The 17,932-nt window shown below is 32.6% G+C and overlaps 4 protein-coding genes across 5 annotated transcripts; 2 read left to right on the plus strand and 2 right to left on the minus strand.

The window, feature by feature from the left end:
• Positions 1-374: 374 nt before the first annotated feature.
• LOC108334401 (PTI1-like tyrosine-protein kinase At3g15890) lies at positions 375-3,341 on the minus strand. Its single transcript, XM_017570230.2, has 4 exons — positions 2,942-3,341; positions 2,362-2,509; positions 1,361-1,623; positions 375-1,280 (listed from the first exon to the last, which is right to left on the minus strand). Exons 1-4 carry the CDS (start codon positions 2,983-2,985, stop codon positions 632-634), a joined length of 1,104 nt encoding a protein of 367 aa, XP_017425719.1. The 5' UTR covers positions 2,986-3,341; the 3' UTR covers positions 375-631.
• Positions 3,342-6,702: 3,361 nt separating this feature from the next.
• LOC108333395 (protein TOO MANY MOUTHS) lies at positions 6,703-8,233 on the minus strand. Its single transcript, XM_017568828.2, has one exon. It carries the CDS (start codon positions 8,231-8,233, stop codon positions 6,728-6,730), a length of 1,506 nt encoding a protein of 501 aa, XP_017424317.1. The 3' UTR covers positions 6,703-6,727.
• LOC108333367 (SNF1-related protein kinase regulatory subunit gamma-like PV42a) lies at positions 7,843-11,024 on the plus strand. 2 transcript variants are annotated; one of them, XM_052870577.1, is made up of 4 exons: positions 7,843-8,241; positions 9,334-9,801; positions 9,954-10,308; positions 10,430-11,024. In XM_052870577.1, exons 2-4 carry the CDS (start codon positions 9,350-9,352, stop codon positions 10,778-10,780), a joined length of 1,158 nt encoding a protein of 385 aa, XP_052726537.1. In that variant the 5' UTR covers positions 7,843-8,241; positions 9,334-9,349; the 3' UTR covers positions 10,781-11,024. The 2 variants fall into 2 exon arrangements, with proteins under 2 accessions (XP_052726537.1, XP_017424278.2); XM_017568789.2 differs by lacking the exon at positions 7,843-8,241 and having other exon boundaries at positions 9,211-9,801.
• Positions 11,025-15,528: 4,504 nt separating this feature from the next.
• On the plus strand, positions 15,529-16,666 carry LOC108333780 (pseudo histidine-containing phosphotransfer protein 6). The gene is made up of 5 exons (XM_017569253.2): positions 15,529-15,770; positions 15,907-16,037; positions 16,131-16,274; positions 16,430-16,502; positions 16,594-16,666. The coding sequence occupies exons 1-5, from the start codon at positions 15,702-15,704 to the stop codon at positions 16,648-16,650; spliced, it is 474 nt and encodes a 157-aa protein (XP_017424742.1). The 5' UTR covers positions 15,529-15,701; the 3' UTR covers positions 16,651-16,666.
• Positions 16,667-17,932: the final 1,266 nt, after the last annotated feature.

Consider the following 17,932-nt stretch of genomic DNA (forward strand, 5'->3'; position numbering starts at 1 on the left):
AGCATTCGTGCGTTGAGAGATAAATATGAAGGTAGTTCGAGTCGTACAATATTCTGAAGTGACTTTATATAGTCCGATCAGATGAGATGAGTCATGATAGATCAGTGATTAGTTTCAATGAGAATGAAGTGTAATTCCTCGAAGAAATTTATATGTTAATCGAACTTTATATTTAAATAAAAAGAATAAGCTAACTTAAGTGATTGAAATTTCAGTACCTTAAATATATAGTAACGTGGTCGTACGTTTCCCTTATTTTTGCTTATGGGATGACTTTTATTTTTAAGGATGACTATTACAAACAACCTATACACAACGGCTCTATACATTATACCCCCGCGAAGAAAAAAGCGTTTCCAAACAAAAGGTTAAAGTTTTTGAGAACTTCACAATGTGTATTTAACAAATTCCTAGTTTCAGATTTTCAGCAACTCTGCATGATTCATAGCTAGCCACATTCATAGTGTGGAAAGGAGAGACATGCAGCCCCCTCTCTAATAAATAGGCGCCCAGCCCAGTCTTCCCTGCACAATTAATAAAAAAAGTAATACAAAAAAAAACGGCATATTCACGCAGATTCACAATCTGTATTTAACACATCAAATTCAAAGTTCTATCTCTTTGAAATAGTTCATGGCCCAGTTTCCTCTTCCAACTCAGGTTTTGATTCTTTCTCTTCTGAAATGAAATCGGAACTTCCTTCAGCTGTAAATGTCTCATCATCAGTATGTCCTACAGCTGGAGGGCTTTTAAAGATTTCATTATTTTCCAGATGAATTAACTTATCTTTGGATTCTCCCTTCAGTAGTTCTACCACCTCTAGTATGGTGGGCCTCTTCTCTGGCTGACTCTGAGCACACAATAGCGCAATTAAAACAACTCTTTTAAGCTCTTCCTCCACATAGTTACCCTCCAGCTTTGGATCTGCTAGTTCACTAAACTTCTTTTCACAAGCCAAAGGCAGTGCCCAATCATTTATCGATCTCTTTACTGTAGGACTAAGTTTTTCAAGTGGTTTTTTGCCACTAGCAAGTTCTAGAAGAAGAATTCCAAAACTGTAGACATCACAACTCTCGTTTGCTTTACCTAGCATAGCATATTCAGGTGCAAGGTACCCTAGGGTGCCCTTAACTCTTGTAGTCACATGTGTTGCCCCATCAGGGATCAACTTCGCAAAACCAAAATCAGCAACCCGAGCCTGGAAATCTGAATCCAACAACACATTGCTTGCCTTGATATCTCTGTGGATGATGTGTGGTGTTGACTGGTGGTGAAGATATCTGAAAGGAAATAAAATTACAGTATTAATAAAGTGATAGAGGTGGAAGAACGTATGGAAAGCCACAATGGCACTACTTACGCAATTCCCTCAGCAGACCCAATTGCGATGTTCATCCGCCGGCTCCAATCAAGAAGGGATTCTGCTGAATGCTGTCCATGAAGATGAGAGAGCAAGCTCAAATTCGGCATGTAATCATACACAATTAACCGTTCCTGACCTTCAGCACAATAGCCACGTAGACTGAGAAGATTCTTGTGACGGACTCTAGCCAATATCTCAACTTCAACAGCAAATTCCATGTCTGCTTTGTTGCTCCAAACTTTCAATCTTTTCACTGCAATCTGCAAGTGTACGCACATAGACATATATAGAATTGCAAGCAGCCATCATAAGATTTTGGAAGAAGGAAACAGGTTACCAAGTCAGCCATCAGCAGAATTTACAAAAGGTTTGTTTCCAAGTACCAGTTAAAATCGTTTTAAACAGAGATTTTTGCAGCTTTGAAAGTTGATATTTTGTTACATAAAAGCATTATAGAAGCACATCCATCTAGGAGCAGAAATCACACCAGTTCACTTTTATCAGATTTAGACAATAACCATCCTACAAATTAAGGAGGGGGGATCCCACATCGAGAAGGTGGCATAATTGTTTTCCATTCACTTACAAATTATTATAAAAAATCTTCTGTACTTGCATTGAATTGCTGAAACAAATAATATCCAGCATAGATCCCAAATGTAAGTTATTTTTCCAATCTAATCATAATTTGATTGAGAGTAGAAAACTAATTCCTCATAATCTGATCCCTCTCAGTGTTACATGTTAAAACCATCTTAAATAAGTAATCTAAAATTAAAAAAGTCAAAAGAAATTTCTTTGTCAGGTCTTACAATCTGTCAAATCAGATCCCACATGCCACTAACACATCGGAGACACACTATTGAGTTAAAGTAACAGCATTAACCATTACAAAGAACACAGCAACAATAATCAAAACTAGAACGATCAAGAATAACAATAAACCGAAGCTGATTTGGAAAGATAAAACAAATCTAAAAAAAAAAGTAAACTCATACTTGTGATCCATCCCAAAGCTGGCCCCAGTACACACTGCCAAATCCCCCTTCTCCTAGCTTGTTGTCATAGTTGAAATTATTTGTAGCTGAGTGCAATTCTTTCAAAGAAAACACCCGCCATGGAGGCTGCTTCTTCCCTCTTCCTTTGCTGCATTGAAAGAGACAAATATAACCCATCCAACCAAAAAAGCATAATTCACACAAAAGTTTCAATCTAAAACCGCAAGTAAAATACTCCGCACCTAAATATGCTCATAACAAGGATAGACTTGCATGTTATGTTAACTAAGTGATAAGAACAAACTCAATCTCACAACCTTCCAATCACTATTTTCCCTTGACATTTTACCAATCACACTAACGACTTTTAGTAGTTTTGTTGCTTACAGCAGCTTGACTAATACCTAGAATCTGAGCTAAAGCAGATTCCCTCACTTTCAATTCCCTCTCTATAAATAATTTCCCCAAAAAAAGTAAAAAAATTGAAAGTGAGGTGAGTGACGCAACTATTTATATCTGATCCAAACAATAATAATGATAAAATCATTACAAACTATAGACCACTGAAACATTGTCTTACCGATCCGAACCATTTCCGCAACAAAAGATTGGGCAAAAAGCCATAACCTTCGCTCAAAGCACTCCCCACTGTCTCTGGAACTGAACCTTCTCAATCGACAAGAGAAAAATCAACAAAATCGAAACTTGAAGTTGACCCACCAAAGCAAATCAAGCGCTCTACTCAGAAAGCCGTTACTTTGTGGTATTGTGCTGCTGGTCACAAACAAGTTGGAGAGAAACCGAAGACAAGCTTTTTTCTGGGATGCTGCAAACTTTAGGTTGTGCGAAACTGAAAATCGAAAAGAAAAGGAAAAGAAAAGGAAAAGCTGAGAGCAATCGGTTATTATTGTTTGGCCGATGAGATGGTGTTGGTGTGTAAGCGAAGTCTTCTTTTTTTTTTTCTTCCAGCTGTTTGCACATTTCACATTTCAAAACAGAGAAACACGCACGTGGGGTCCATTTTTCTTTTTCTTGGAACAAAATTCGATGTAAAAATTAATTGAAACTGAAATAACAAGATTTAAAAGTATTTGAATTCATGGATTCATCAGCACTTAAAATTTATATTTAAATTAATAAATTCATTAGCATTTTTCCTTTTTATAACATAGTTTTGTCTTTTAGTTTATTACTTATTAATATGATGAGAGGGTGATGCAAATAAACTATTTCACATGGAATTCTATCACTAGTTAATTTTTATAAGATAAATATTAATGTCTAAATAACAGTTGTTTTCTTTAATAAATGTTAATTGTAAATTTTATTAATGAAGAGAGTTAAATCTATAAATTTTTTTTATCTTTTTTTTTCACGTTTTATCATTAAACGTATATTTACAAGAGGAATTTTACGAATAATATTATTATTTAAATTATAAAAAGGAATATACTCATTATAATAAAAATAATTCATAATATATATATATATATATATATATTAAATAGTAAATATTGTAGTCTAACATTTGCAATTATTTTAACTTTTTGTCTCCATCATTCCTAAATTATGCATTGTATAATTAGTTTAAATCAATGAACATTAACATGATTGCATCATATATGAAAGTAACAGGAAAGAAATATCAAAATTTGCGTTTATACTTATACTACGGAAATAAAAAAATTCCTACAATTTCTCATAAGTTATATATATAATTATTTAAATATTTACATTTCATATATATTATTTTCCTGGTACAATGTACGGGCCAATCACACTAGTTTTAATATAGTACTGTATACGAAAATTCCTTAACTTTGACATGGGCAATAAATAAATGGTAAAAGTTCCTTCCGGAGTGTACAAGACAAAAACAATGAATTTTCCGGTATGCTTGGCTTAATTTCTCTTATAATTTTTAATAAGACCATAAAAAGGTAAAAATAACGTTAAATTTCAAAAATTAAAATTAACTTATAAATAAATTAAAAATCTAAATTTAAAGAAGTTATAAAATTTCATTTTATCTTATGATAAAGTTAATTTTAATTATAATTTATCTAATGATAAGCAAGTGAAGTTGACAATACATCTAATTTTAAATTATTCTCAAGATATCAAGTTTATATGTTTTCTTTTTATATATTTTCTTATAAAAAAAAACATTGTCGGTGCTCAAAAATAACATTCGTATACACTAACTTTGAAGACCATGTGCGATATTACGTGAGATTAATTTCTTCCATTAAATCTAATACTTGCTAATTTGTATAAGTTTCTTTTACTTATATATATTGTAGGAGATAAAAAAAAATTTAAAAACTAACAAATTATACAAACATCTAATGTTCAAATTCTTGTTATTTATTATGTGGTTAAACTTTCTTATTCATGTCTAACTATCATTAACGTAAGGCTTCTTTAACTTGTATTTGTTTTCCCAAAAGTTGTTTTCGGCTGAGTGTAAATATTTTACAGAAATAATTATTGAACACCGAATTATATTGGTTAGCTTGTAAAAGATAAAAGTTTGGTATAATAATTGCATTACATAAGATTGGTATTTAGTGAATATTAAATTGCACTAGTTGGAGAGTTGGAGAGTACTTGTCTTGGTAAAGTGAAGTGACACATAATTGAGTGTGATGAGTAAGCATAAAAGGACCCAATGTTTTGGCAGCTATACTTGTCACACTTTTGCTAGAGAATAAAAACATTAATATATTGTATGGTGGTATGGTATTGATCGAGTAGCCTAGATCAACGTATTGGACATCGAATGGTTACAAAAACACTTAAAAACTTTAAATATCATTCATAATTAAGTTTAAGATAAAGTATATTTATCACGTTGGACAATGATTATTATGTTAATCAAAAGTTCATATCGAAACTTATAAATACGAGTATGAGGTAGAAGACAGATGATTCCTTTTTATTCTGAATTTAAGATTTTAATGTGTTAAGTGAACAATTAGATTACTAATTTTAGCATCGAAATATTTTTGACAGAAACAATCTTGTCTTGAAATTGAAATATAAAAGACTTAAAAAAGTAATAGTCAAAACTAAAAAAGGACCTAGAAATTTTTTGTGAAAAATGTTTTAATTGTGATTTCTAACCCTACACCCAAAATAATTATTGTAACGAATATTTTAGCAATACACTCAAAACTTAATTAAACATACGAAAGTATATTTAATTAACTTTACAAATAAAGTATATTTATCATATATTGAACTATGATTATAATTATATTAGTTAAAAGTTCATCTCGAAACCTGCAAATACGAATATGAGATAGGAGATAAATGATTTATTTTATTGTGAATTTAAAATTTTAACATGTTAACCAAATAATTTAACTACTATTTTTAACGTCGAAATATTTTTGAGAGGTAAAATCTCACACGACTTAAAAATAGAATATAAAAAACATGAAAAAATAATAACCAAAACTGATTAATTGTGATTTCTAATTGTAAAAAAAATGTTTCAATTGTGATTTCTAACCCACACCTAAAATAATTAATGTAAGAAATATTTGAGCAATACACTCAAAACTTAATTGAACATACGAAAGTATAAATATAACATAATAAATATGTATATTTCTTTCTATACATATTTGAATACTGTAAGATATACGTATTCCTTGCACTAAAGTTAACTCTCATTAGGTGGGATCCTTTACGTTCATATACTCATACTCACGTGGTTAATGTAATTTCCAAAAAGCTGCAATAAAAATATCATAGTATTCAGAAAAAAATTGTATATAGTGGCAGGGATTATTAGGTTATGTCTGTATAATATAATATGATTTTGTTAATTAGGTTGGACTATGATGATTCAATGATTGATGTGAGTCAGGGCTGCGACTTGTCCTCCAACTCATCCTCAAATGAGTTGTCATACAATTCTTTAAACTAATTAATAATGCTTCAAATTATCAACACCAACCATATTTCAAACCAAATTTTTAATCAGGTTATTTTCAGTTATAAGAATAACAAATTGTTTTCTTTTATAATTTAACGATGTATCTATACTAAAATTTAAAGAAAATATTAATAAAAATAAAAATTTCATAAGACTTATTTATTAAACTACAAACTGTAAAATCACCTTACAAGTTATTCGTTTCAATGAAATCCATAAAAATTAAACTCATTGGTGAAATAAAAATGTTGCCATTGCTATATTTAAAATTTTACATAATGTGTAGTTTAATATTTTTGGTAAGATTTTATGTTTAAAATGTGTTTGGATGAATTATTTTTTATATAATTAGCAATGTTTAACGGACTTGTAGGAGAAATATATTGCTATAGAAATTTGAAGTATAGTGCTATAATGAATTTATTTATTTACGAACAAGAAAATGATAATAAACAGTAGAAAAGTGGGAAATGGGAGTGATGGTGTAAGAGGTTTGATAGCATGTGATGTGAAATGTGATGGTGTTGGTGTTGGGAAAGACACGGAGTTTTGGGTGAGTGATGAAAGATGTTGTTGGTGTGTAGTAATGGAATCTGGAGCCGTAGATTCTGTGTCACACGAATCAATACCTAAATCAAAGGTGGAGTCCATCGTATCTCCCATACTACTGCGTGCATCGTAACAAAGCCCTGAGTTATTGTTCAGTTTCAGCTTTCTTTTCATCCTCCAAACCATTTCTCTCTCGAATGGCACCGGCCCACTAAGCCCATTATCGTTCAGCCTAAGTTCACTAAGGTTTCTCAAAGCCCCAAAACTCCTCGGAATTGACCCATTCAAGTGGTTCCCATCGAGATGAAGCACGCGAAGGTTTTGCAACTTCCCCAGTGATTCCGGCACCGGCCCATGCAAATTCATGTTCGACAAAATAACAATCATCAGGGCTTTCATACCATCAAACCCATCACTGGGTATCGTAGTCAAGCCCATTGGGTTTCCTTTGAGGATCAAAGCCTGAAGCGAACTCAGGCTTTTGATCGACTCAGGAAATGGGCCTTGCAGACGGTTGTGGCTTAAATCCAAAAGCATAAGGTCTTTCAGGATCATGGGCTTCTCCGGCAACGGGCCCACAAGCCGGTTGCGGCTGCAATCCAATTTGATGAGAGAGTGACAGTCCCATAGAGAAGAAGGAATTGGGCCCATCAGAAGATTCTGGCTGAGGTCCAACACGTTCAAAGAGGGGAATGTGAAACCGGGTATGGAATCGGTTAATTTGTTGGCGCTCAAATCCAAAGATGTTAAACCCGTGATCCGGCTCAATGAGAGGGGAATGGAGCCGTTGAGGTTGTTTTTGTGAAGGTCAAGGACCTTCAAACGTGTAAGGTTGCCTAATTCAACGGGAATGGGCCCAATGTGGCCGTTTTCTCTGAGGACCAATGTTTGCAAGGTTGGGCCCAACAGGCCCAAGAAGGATGGGATGGGCTGAGGGTTGTAACTGAAGCAACGGTAAAAGAACAAGGTCTTGAGGTGGGGGAGGCGTGTGATGGAGGGGGAGATAACGGAGCGGGTCGGGTCGCATGTCGGAAAAGCGGTGTCGTCGGAGAGTGCTCCGAACGAAAGGGACACCACGTGGAAAACGTTGGCCTTGTCGGGCATGCACTCGATGCCGTGCCAGCGACCGCGGCACACGTCGGGGATGTCGGTGGCCCAGTCGTTTCCGGTGGCTATCATGATATCGTACACCGCCTCTTGCTCTCGCCTATCCGTTCGGGCCCCGTCTTGGTTCATGGAAAACCCCGTTTGTGGACCATCTACCAGGGTTGACGGGATGCCGGAATCTGACATGATCACCGTGAACGCCGTTACATGAGACGGCAAAAACAACGTGCAACGTAGTACTTGTAGGAACAGAAGAAGACAGAGAGTCATTTTTTATGGTATGTGTGACGATGATACTGAAATTGATGTTTTTGGGTTGGTTTTTTTTATAGACGGTGGATCCATGTTAATGAATGGGGTGAGTGTGAGTAGTTATGTTTTTTACTATTTAAATGCGAAGTTGGTGATTTGCCTGGAGTGGAGTAATGCGTGCTCACGAGAAAGGACGTTAGTGTTATAAATGGTGTAGGGGATGGAGAATTTGAGCATTTATGTCGGTCACGAGATCTACACCCTTGTACTATAGGGATCTCTAATGGCTTTTAACGTTGTCCCATTCTGTTCAAGCTATGTGCTTTCTATTTCACCTTCACTTCACTTAACAAATATTGGGAATAAAACTCGAGTTCTTTACCACTGTTCTAATTTAAGACTCTGTTTTTTCACACCAACTTTGGTACACAATACTTAAGTTTTGCATGATTCGGAGGAACATATAAAGATAGACCGAATTGGTGGGATGTGTGTTTTTATCTCGTAGTTCATTATCCAAAAGAAAACAAGGAAATGATAGGATTGTATAAAAAATAATATATAGATCAAGTTATTGTAAAACTTTGGTATGTTCTGTTCTCTTTTTGCAGAGTTCATGGGATTGTTTTCTCTTGCAACATAATCTGAGTAATAAAGCTGCCATTGCATGATGTAAGAGCACAAAATGTTAATGGAAAAACAAAAATTTAAACTTTATGTTATGCCGACTAAAAGGTTGTGCACCGGAAAGCCTATGGTACGTGTTCCGTAAGAACACAAAAAATTCCATACAGGTGTCACCATTCATGGGCATTTGCTGAGTCATCTTGTATCGTATCACAGGTGGCAAGAGCAGACATGCATGCACAATATTGTGAATCTCACAGCACCACACGTATAAACGCCATCAAAACAAAAATGAATTTCACCAATAACTTCATATGTGTATATATATATATATATATATATATATATATATATATATATATATATATATATATATATATATATATATATATATATACCTAACCTACTGCTTTTAAAAAAAATCTTAAAAAAAAATCTTTGATGCTTTTTCCATATTTTCCCATTGATACCAATCTGTTGTTTTGTGGCAGAAGGAAAATCGAAGCTATGCAGGAGGTGAAAGAAGCGAAACGCGGTGGTGGAGCCACCATGCAACAAAGTGGAAGTGTGAGACTAAAGGAGAAGACGGTGAAGGACATGATGGTGGACAGGAAGAGGCTGGTGGAGGTGCCGTACACGGCGTCGCTGGCCCAAACAATGAATACTCTGGTGGCGAACAAGATTGTGGCGGTGCCGGTGGCTGCGCCGCCGGGGCAGTGGATCGGAGCCGGAGGGTCTATGATCGTTGAGTCCGATAAGCAAACCGGTGCCGTAAGGAAACATTATATAGGAATGGTGACCATGCTTGATATTGTCGCCCACATAGCTGGTGATGACCACTTGAGTGGTGGTGATAGTATCACCCAAGACCTTGATCAAAGGATGTCTGACCCTGTTTCCTCCATCATTGGTCACTCCTTTGAAGGCCTTAGCTTGTGGACTCTCAATCCTAATACCAGGTTAATTAACTTGCTAACCTTTCTTTTATCACCTCTACCAACACAAAACAAAAAACACAACCTCTGTATATTATGTGTTGTTCTGATTTAATTTTTGGGTTTGATTACTATGAAGAGTTTGATTGTTTAGTTATTCTTGCATGATGTATTAGTATGTTAGACTGTATGGAAGTGTTCAGCAAAGGGGTGCATCGTGCTATGGTACCGGTTGATGGCCAGGAAGAGAACGTGGCATCTGGGGCGGAGCTTGCAGAGTCTGCTTCTAGCTACAAAATACTGACTCAGATGGATATGCTCAAGTTCTTGCATGGTCGTGCTGCTGAACTACACAGCATTTTATCACGTTCTGTTCAGGATTTGGGGGCTGACACTGTACAGATTTATGCCATCACTGATCGCACAAAACTTGGTTATGCCATAAAGTGCTTAAAGGCAGCTATGTTAAACGCTGTTCCTATTGTTAGAGCTAGTGATGTCGGTCAAGATGATCACAAGCAGCTTATAAATGCAAGTTTAATCACTTCTCTCCGTGCCCTTTTCGTATTGTTGATATTGCTGTCTTAGAAATGACAGAAAGGGAGTTGAATGTTATGTTATTCTCATAATTTTTGTGTCATGACTTTTGCAGGGAAGATGCAGGAAGCTTATTGGTACATTTTCTGCAACTGATTTGAGGGGATGCCATATAACCTCGCTGAAATCATGGTTGGGAATAAGTGCATTAGCATTCACTGAAGAAGTTGAATCCAGTCCATTGTACAGTGAGTCAGACATGCAGAATAGAGGGTCCTCCAGAAGGGAGCTTGTGACCTGCTATGCTGAATCACCTTTGTCTGAGGTAATTGAGAAGGCAGTGACTAATCATGTTCATCGAGTTTGGGTGGTTGATCAAGAGGGTTTGCTCGTGGGGGTTGTATCCCTTACAGATGTAATTAGAGTTATAAGGCATTCTCTGCTATCAGATTCGAATGATCAGTGACTCTGCAACAAAACTGTGTCAAGTTGAAGTATTGCTCAATCAAAAACACTGTCATGAGGATTGAGCAATTTTGTACTAATTAGACTTCTTTAAGTTTTGAAAGGGTGTTTGGTTAGTCTGCAAACTAAATTTGAGAGAATTCTGGTGTGAAAGAAGAATATTTCAGGAAATTCATTGAGAAAATATTAGAGTTTGAAGAAGTAAGAATATTTAAAGAAATGAAATAATATTATCAGTAGGCAATTACATATCAACAACAATATCATGATATTCTGAAGAGGATTTGAGTTAATATATTTTAATTAGTGCCTAAAATTACATTTGTTTTTCCTAAGTAGAATCTATTATATCCCATAAAAGGAAAATTAGTGACGGATATTTAATTATAAATAAATAAAATTAGTGACTGAAATTTAATAAAAAATAATAATTCAGGAATGCAATAAAAAACAACAACTCTTAATTAAAAGATTAAGTATAACTTGAAAAATATCCGTTTTGTAAACTAGTATATTTATACAATTGTCTATATATAATGGTGTTGTGAAGGATGAGTAGTAAAAGTATTATTCTACTTTGATGTGATCATATTTCTGTTCATCAATTTTCTTTGTAATTTTCAATTTAACCAGGTTATGTAGGATTTGTTTATCAAAATTTTGTTTAGTTTTCTTTATATTTTATTTTTCATATTTTGAATTTTTATCAAGACTTCATTTATTGTAATTTAGAATTAGAAAGTAGAATTCATGTTTTTCACAATTTGTATTCATTGTAGACACATGTTCTTCACGATTTGTAATTGAAAATTTGAAGTTTATACTATTGTAATATAAACACATAAAACACCTTTAAAACGTAACTAACCCGTGTGAATATGTGGTATTTAATTCTGACAATCTTTTTGCATTCTTATTGTTATGCAAATAAAGTTTAATAATGTACGATTAACTTTATATTTGAGCAGAAATAAACACATAAAAAGCTTGAGATCTAATATTTAAACATCATAGAATTAAGGAAACATTACGATGAATGAACACGCGCAGGAGGGTCTAAATTAGCAACAGAATAATCTCGGAAGAAGCAAACAGAAAGTGAAAGAAAGGGAGTGGGTATCTATCTGTGTGAAAAAGGTAAACAAGAGAACAGCATGAAGTTAAAAACATTGAAGACAACAACAACCTCGAGCTTTGAAACAACCTTTTTTTCATTATCTTTCTTTCCAAAACTTAATCACCATAACCTAATGCTGTGGCATAAATTATTTGAAAATGAACAGAGTGAAAAAATGCAGTATTTTTTAACTCCAGCTCCTAGAGAACAAAGAACTCGTTTAGCATTTCGAAACCAAAAAGGAAATGAAACAAAAATGATAAGAAGAAAGGCAAAAGACAGATATTGGTTGTTGCAATAATGGTCACTGTAAATAAGCACGGGAGAGCAAAAAGTTAACACGATTATGAAGTCTATGAACTGAGGTTAACCATTGTTTATCATTTTAATATCACACTGCAACACACCTCAAAAGTACTACTTCCCGTAAACAGTTTTTAAGAGTTTTTTTTTTTTTTTTCCTTCCTGTTATCTATCAGTCCGCTTACCTCAAATCCAAGCATGCTTTCCATCTAAAAACAACTTTTTAGATAATAATTTTATAAGGCTTATATGGAACTTTGTGATTATTTCGTTTTAAATATACGGACTAATAAAACAGTGACACTTAATTTATTATCAATGGTCCATTAGAAAATGATATATTTTTAATCTTTTAATTTTAATTTTTAGTAAAAGGTAAAATTAATTTATTTTTAAAATTTTAATTCAATTTAGTTTTCCAACACTAGAAATATGTAAATTTAGTTATTTAAACTAAATTTTATTAGTTTTATTTGATGTTTTAAATGTGTTTAATAATAATATTTCGATTGTTTATATTGTTTGACACATTTTTATTTTAATATTAACTGTGAAACGTATTTAAAACATTAAATAAATTTAACAAAACTTAGTTAAAATAACTAAATTTATGTGTCATTCTAAAAATGAGAAAATAAATGGATAGAAAAGATTAATTTTAACTTTTACTAAAAGTGAAAAAATCAAAACATATTTAATTCTTTTAATATTTTCAATATTGATGTGATGGTTTAAAGATATCACTGGACCCATATAGTTTTATAAGAATAAAATCATAATAAAATTCAATTTTAAGAGACAAAATTTTAAATAGTCATTAATTCTAACTATATCATTAACTTTTGAAGTTTTAGTTTTAAAAGAGATAATACTTTAAATAATAATTAATCTTAATTATATCACCTGATCAACTTTTGAGATCTCGTTCCAACTAAAAACAGTAATCAATACATGAAGGTATGCTAAATCACATAATATAGAACTCGGATATTTTGGAATATACTCGTTTCCACCGCTATATAATCATAGCCACGTGGATATAATGAACCAGTAGTCTTCTAATTATGACTTAATAGAAATTAGTATTAATAATTAAAAAGGTTGCTCTTTCACCATGGTTTTCTTGACCATATAATTATGAAAGTTTGTTTTGATGGGAAAAGAAATTATCAGTAACGATGTATGAGCTAATTAATATAATTGGGAAAAGAGTTCTGAAAACGAACAACATAAATTATTTGGTGCATGTTACTATATATAATCTACTGCAAACAACATGAGATAAAGACTTTATTGGGCAATTAAGTAGGAGTTGTTTGCTTACGTCAGTTGATTATGAACAAAGTATGCCTTTCGAGGAATCTATAAATAATAGAAACGAACATGCATGATTCTCAGTATAGCACTATAAAACAAGGTTAAAGTAGGCCTTAACCCATGCCGAAGATTGGTAGTAGTAATTTGTATTCACACTGTACGGTTATTAAAGTGCATGTGTGAGACAAAAAAAATAAAAGGTGTACATAAAAAGTATGCTATGCTCTTCACTCGTGTTTCACCTTTAAGCTCAAAATTACTGAAATGCTAGACACAAAGCCATACAAGAACTGCAAATTCTCTAAATAATTGATTAATAGTCATATTTTTTACAATACAAGTATCTTTAGATGAAGATGATTATGTTTAAATTGGATATGTAAACTTAAAGCTGAAAAAAGAAATAATGATTAATCTCTAGTTATTGTTGCTGTCACCGTAATCCTCTGATTTGTTTTTCAGATTTAAACTCTCACTTTCTTAAGTTATGTAAAGAAAACATATCTAATTATTTAAAACATATAATACAAGTTGTTTTTGGATGGAGATTATGTCTTTTTCACAAATTATTTATAAGTTTCAAGTTTAAGTCAAAATTTGGTCTTCAGTTATTGTATCGAGTCAGATATTACTTACAAAAAATACTAATGTTAAAGTTAGTGTTTTTCTAAATTTTATGACAATAAATGCATAATAAAAATAATTAACTACTCAAGATGAGCTTCTTATTAATACTAGCTTAACTGCAATCCAAACATTAATGATTTAGTTTAGGATTAATGTAATTATTTTCATTGTTAATATCTGTCGTTCGAACTACTTATTTCGCACGGGATTAAAAGGTTCGTGTGACTAAGCAGGAGAGGTTATACTGTATATAAATGAAATTTATAGAGTTATATTTATTACAGAGTAATTGTTATAATAAATTGTAAGTAAATTATAATAAAAAAAATAAAACAAAAGATTTGTTTACTATATTTCTTACTATTGTAAGTAAAAATAATTATTGAATGGAGAAGAGCTAATAATAAGTGTGGTACTAATAGTGATTGGGTGATAAAATAATAAGAGCAGAACCTATAATCTTGTGCTTGATTCCCAGGCGTGTGAAGTGGGTGTCAGAAGAAGGAGTATAGTTTGGTGTTTAGGCCATGACGAGAGAAAAGTCTATACATTCATTCATGCTGTGTTTGCTATGCACTGCATATACAGTAAGGATTATATTAACCATTTTTTTAATAGACACTGCAAAAATAGCCTAATACTAACCTCAATCTTTTGAACTTTGATTAAAAAATTCAAGTTAAAAAATGTCACTAACACAAATCAGTATAATTAAAGAAAATTTTCTTTTAACCATTTTTTTGATAATTTTTTTATAACAATTTTTGTGATTGGTTCGTTTTATATATAGAAACAAATAAAATAATATGAATAATTTACAGTTAAACGATTGTTAAAAAAAAGTTGTTAACTGAATCCACAGTTAAAATAGTGACAGCAACGAAGTTATAGCAGGTGGAGCAGCAGGCAGGTGTCAGGTGAATGGAGCATTTTAGTGGAAAGATGTGAAGTGAGGTGAGAAGGGAACAGAAGGAGAAGAATTGCACTTTGAAACACTGGCTGGGGCAATGGCCTTGAATTGGTAGGGTAGATACCCCACATTCATCTCGATTACTCCAATTCACCTCCATGCCTTCCTTCCTTTCTATATTTTAATTAACACCCACACCCCAAAACAACTTAACTAATCAATGCCATCATTAATTACTACTTTCATAGGACTATTAAAACAAGTTTTAAATAATTTCAAAAATGGTTAAAGATATTATTTAAGGAATTAGAAAGCATGTTTTATATTATATGTATTGATTTCTTAACCAATATATTCTAATCATAATATACTAATGAGAAACAACTTTCCACAATACATTTATTTATAATCTCTTAATGATTCACAGTTATTACTAATTTTGTGGTAGAAGAACGTTTGCCTTTAAATAGGAGTATTGGCATTCCCGTGACAACAATAGAAGCTGGAGTGTGTGAGTGAGTATTTGTGTCCCTTGTTCTTCTTGGTCTTGGTGTCAATAAGTTATACTGTTACAGTGCTGCCTGCTGCTTAATCTTCCATTGCATACGGTGGTTTAATCAATTCGCCAAAACGGGTCTCCCTCTGTGGATGCTTGGTTTCGGTGCGGACCTCTTGTGGGCCGACATGAACCGTCTTCTTGCTTTTCTTTTCCACCAGGTATATATCATATATGCTTCCTACACATACAACATTAAAAACATTCTATTACATGTGTTAATTAAAAGTCTTATGATAAGATCAATTTACAAATGTTTGGTCTGATTCGATTCCGTGTATGCATGTATACATGCAGGGAGTGTTGGATGAGCAATTTTTGCAGCTTCAACAGCTTCAAGATGAGGCCTCCCCAAACTTCGTCTCTGAGGTTGTCAACATTTATTTTCACGAATCCGAGAAGCTGCTCAACAATCTCAGAGGATTGCTGTATGTAATTAATCTTCTTCTTCTTCTTCTTTGCTCGTTTGGATTAGTTATGTTATGAACTCTCCTTGTTAAATTGATTTCTGCATGTCGCAGAATGGAAAGGGAGTTATCAGATTACAAGAAAATGGGAATCCATTTGAATCAGTTCATGGGAAGCAGCTCAAGCATCGGTGCCAAGAGAGTCACAAACATTTGCGTTGCCTTTCGTGCTGCTACAGACCAGAGCAACCGTGCAGGGTACATACATACACCTAACTCTTCCTCTCAAGATTCGTGTTCTTTTTCTCTACCCGATAAATAATCAAGTCTTGAATAAACAATTGCATTAAATTTAAATAAACTCTGATTGTTGATATATAGTTTATTGAAACTGCCCACGTGCCATATTGCAGATGCTTGCGAGCGTTGGAGATGCTGGAGCATGAATACTGCTATCTCAAGAACAAGTTGCATGAATTGTTCCAAGTAAGTTGCATTGCATTCGAAGGTTTTAATGCTACGACTGAGATTTGATACTAAGTTACACTGTACCCTATATTTCTATGGTTTCATGCAGATAGAGCAGCAACGTGCTTTGGTAGCTGGAGTGAGATACCCTGTGCAGAACCAATAATTCAACTGAATTGGTGGAACAAATATATATATATATATATATATATATATATATATATATATATATATATATATATATATATATATATATATATATATATATATATCTGAATGATTTTGTCTTCCCTTTTGGCCTTTGCTTTGCTTTATCTTCTCTTTTGTAGCTTTGCAAGGCTAAAGGCACGCCTTTCTAGCTAGTTGTTTTAGAGACAAACCACGAGACAGTTAAATATCTATCTATCTATATATATATATATATATATATATATATATATATATATATATATATAACTAGGTTATGTGGGGAATAGGAAGAAACTATAAGGATGATCATGACCTTGGGTATTTGAATTTTCTTGTACATAAATGGTGGTATCATGCAAGCTCTTGTAGTTTACGTCGTTTAACTTTTGAATGAAAATTCATTAGTGAAATTCGATTAATTTTATGTTAACTTTTTATACATGAATTTGATCTAATTGTATAAAAAGAAAAATTTATTTCGTAATTAAAGTCTTTCATTTTCCCTTGCAATCCCTTCAATTATTTTCTTTTAGTAAAGAATTTTGTAATGTGAGAGAAGCAAAATAGCTTAGGGAATGTACATCAATTCTCTTAGCTTGGTTCTTGAGAAGAAAATGAACATATATACGTTTTAAAATTTGTTAAATTTAAAGGAAAAAACATGAGAATTTTTTAAGTCGCGTTTGATTTACTAAATTATTTTTATTTATTTATTTTTATCTTTTGAAAACGGTTCTATTTGGTTTCATCTATTATTTTTGTTTGAATTACAAGTCTTTCTTTTCACATCGTCCTAAGTTTGGTATGATTTTCAACTGCAAGACCAAAATCATCGTTATGTATTTTGTCAATGTAGAAAAATAACGTGAAATGACATTAACAAGTTTTAAGATTGGAAAATCGATTGATGAGTTTGGAAAAAGTGATAGTTTGGTGGGATCAAACAACGGAAAATAAAGGACTCTAATAGTTGCTTCTTATGAAAACATATAAATAAAATAGAAAATGAAACTGAGTAATTTTGTTTCCAAAATTTGTCTTATTTTTAAATCATTTACATATAAAGTGTTTTTCAATTTTCAACCAAACATTAAAATTAAAAGTGAAAGCATTCCTACCATTTTTCAGTTTTTCTATTTTCTCATTTCATATTTAATTTATAACGTCTATATCTGTTTTTCTTTTCTTATTTACACTAATAAAATTCATACGCTGAAAAAAAAATTAATAAATTAATTATATTTAAACTTGCCATCAAA

This window comes from Vigna angularis, chromosome 11 (genome assembly GCF_016808095.1).
Source record: "Vigna angularis cultivar LongXiaoDou No.4 chromosome 11, ASM1680809v1, whole genome shotgun sequence".
Taxonomy (NCBI): Eukaryota; Viridiplantae; Streptophyta; class Magnoliopsida; order Fabales; family Fabaceae; genus Vigna; species Vigna angularis.

Excerpts from the sequence above, each read along its gene's own strand:
- LOC108333780 (XM_017569253.2), top strand. The coding sequence starts at position 15,702 with ATGCTTGGTTTCGGTGCGGACCTCTTGTGGGCCGACATGAACCGTCTT. Across the intron at positions 16,038-16,130 it reads AACAATCTCAGAGGATTGCT|AATGGAAAGGGAGTTATCAG; the intron begins GTATGTAATTAA and ends TGCATGTCGCAG. Across the intron at positions 16,275-16,429 it reads GACCAGAGCAACCGTGCAGG|ATGCTTGCGAGCGTTGGAGA; the intron begins GTACATACATAC and ends GCCATATTGCAG.
- LOC108333367 (XM_017568789.2), top strand. The coding sequence starts at position 9,284 with ATGCTTTTTCCATATTTTCCCATTGATACCAATCTGTTGTTTTGTGGC. Across the intron at positions 9,802-9,953 it reads ACTCTCAATCCTAATACCAG|TATGTTAGACTGTATGGAAG; the intron begins GTTAATTAACTT and ends ATGATGTATTAG. Across the intron at positions 10,309-10,429 it reads ATCACAAGCAGCTTATAAAT|GGAAGATGCAGGAAGCTTAT; the intron begins GCAAGTTTAATC and ends TGACTTTTGCAG.
- LOC108334401 (XM_017570230.2), bottom strand. The coding sequence starts at position 2,985 with ATGGCTTTTTGCCCAATCTTTTGTTGCGGAAATGGTTCGGATCG. Across the intron at positions 2,510-2,941 it reads TGCGGAAATGGTTCGGATCG|CAAAGGAAGAGGGAAGAAGC; the intron begins GTAAGACAATGT and ends CTTTCAATGCAG. Across the intron at positions 1,624-2,361 it reads AGCTTTGGGATGGATCACAA|ATTGCAGTGAAAAGATTGAA; the intron begins GTATGAGTTTAC and ends GTACACTTGCAG.
- LOC108333395 (XM_017568828.2), bottom strand. The coding sequence starts at position 8,233 with ATGACTCTCTGTCTTCTTCTGTTCCTACAAGTACTACGTTGCACGTTG.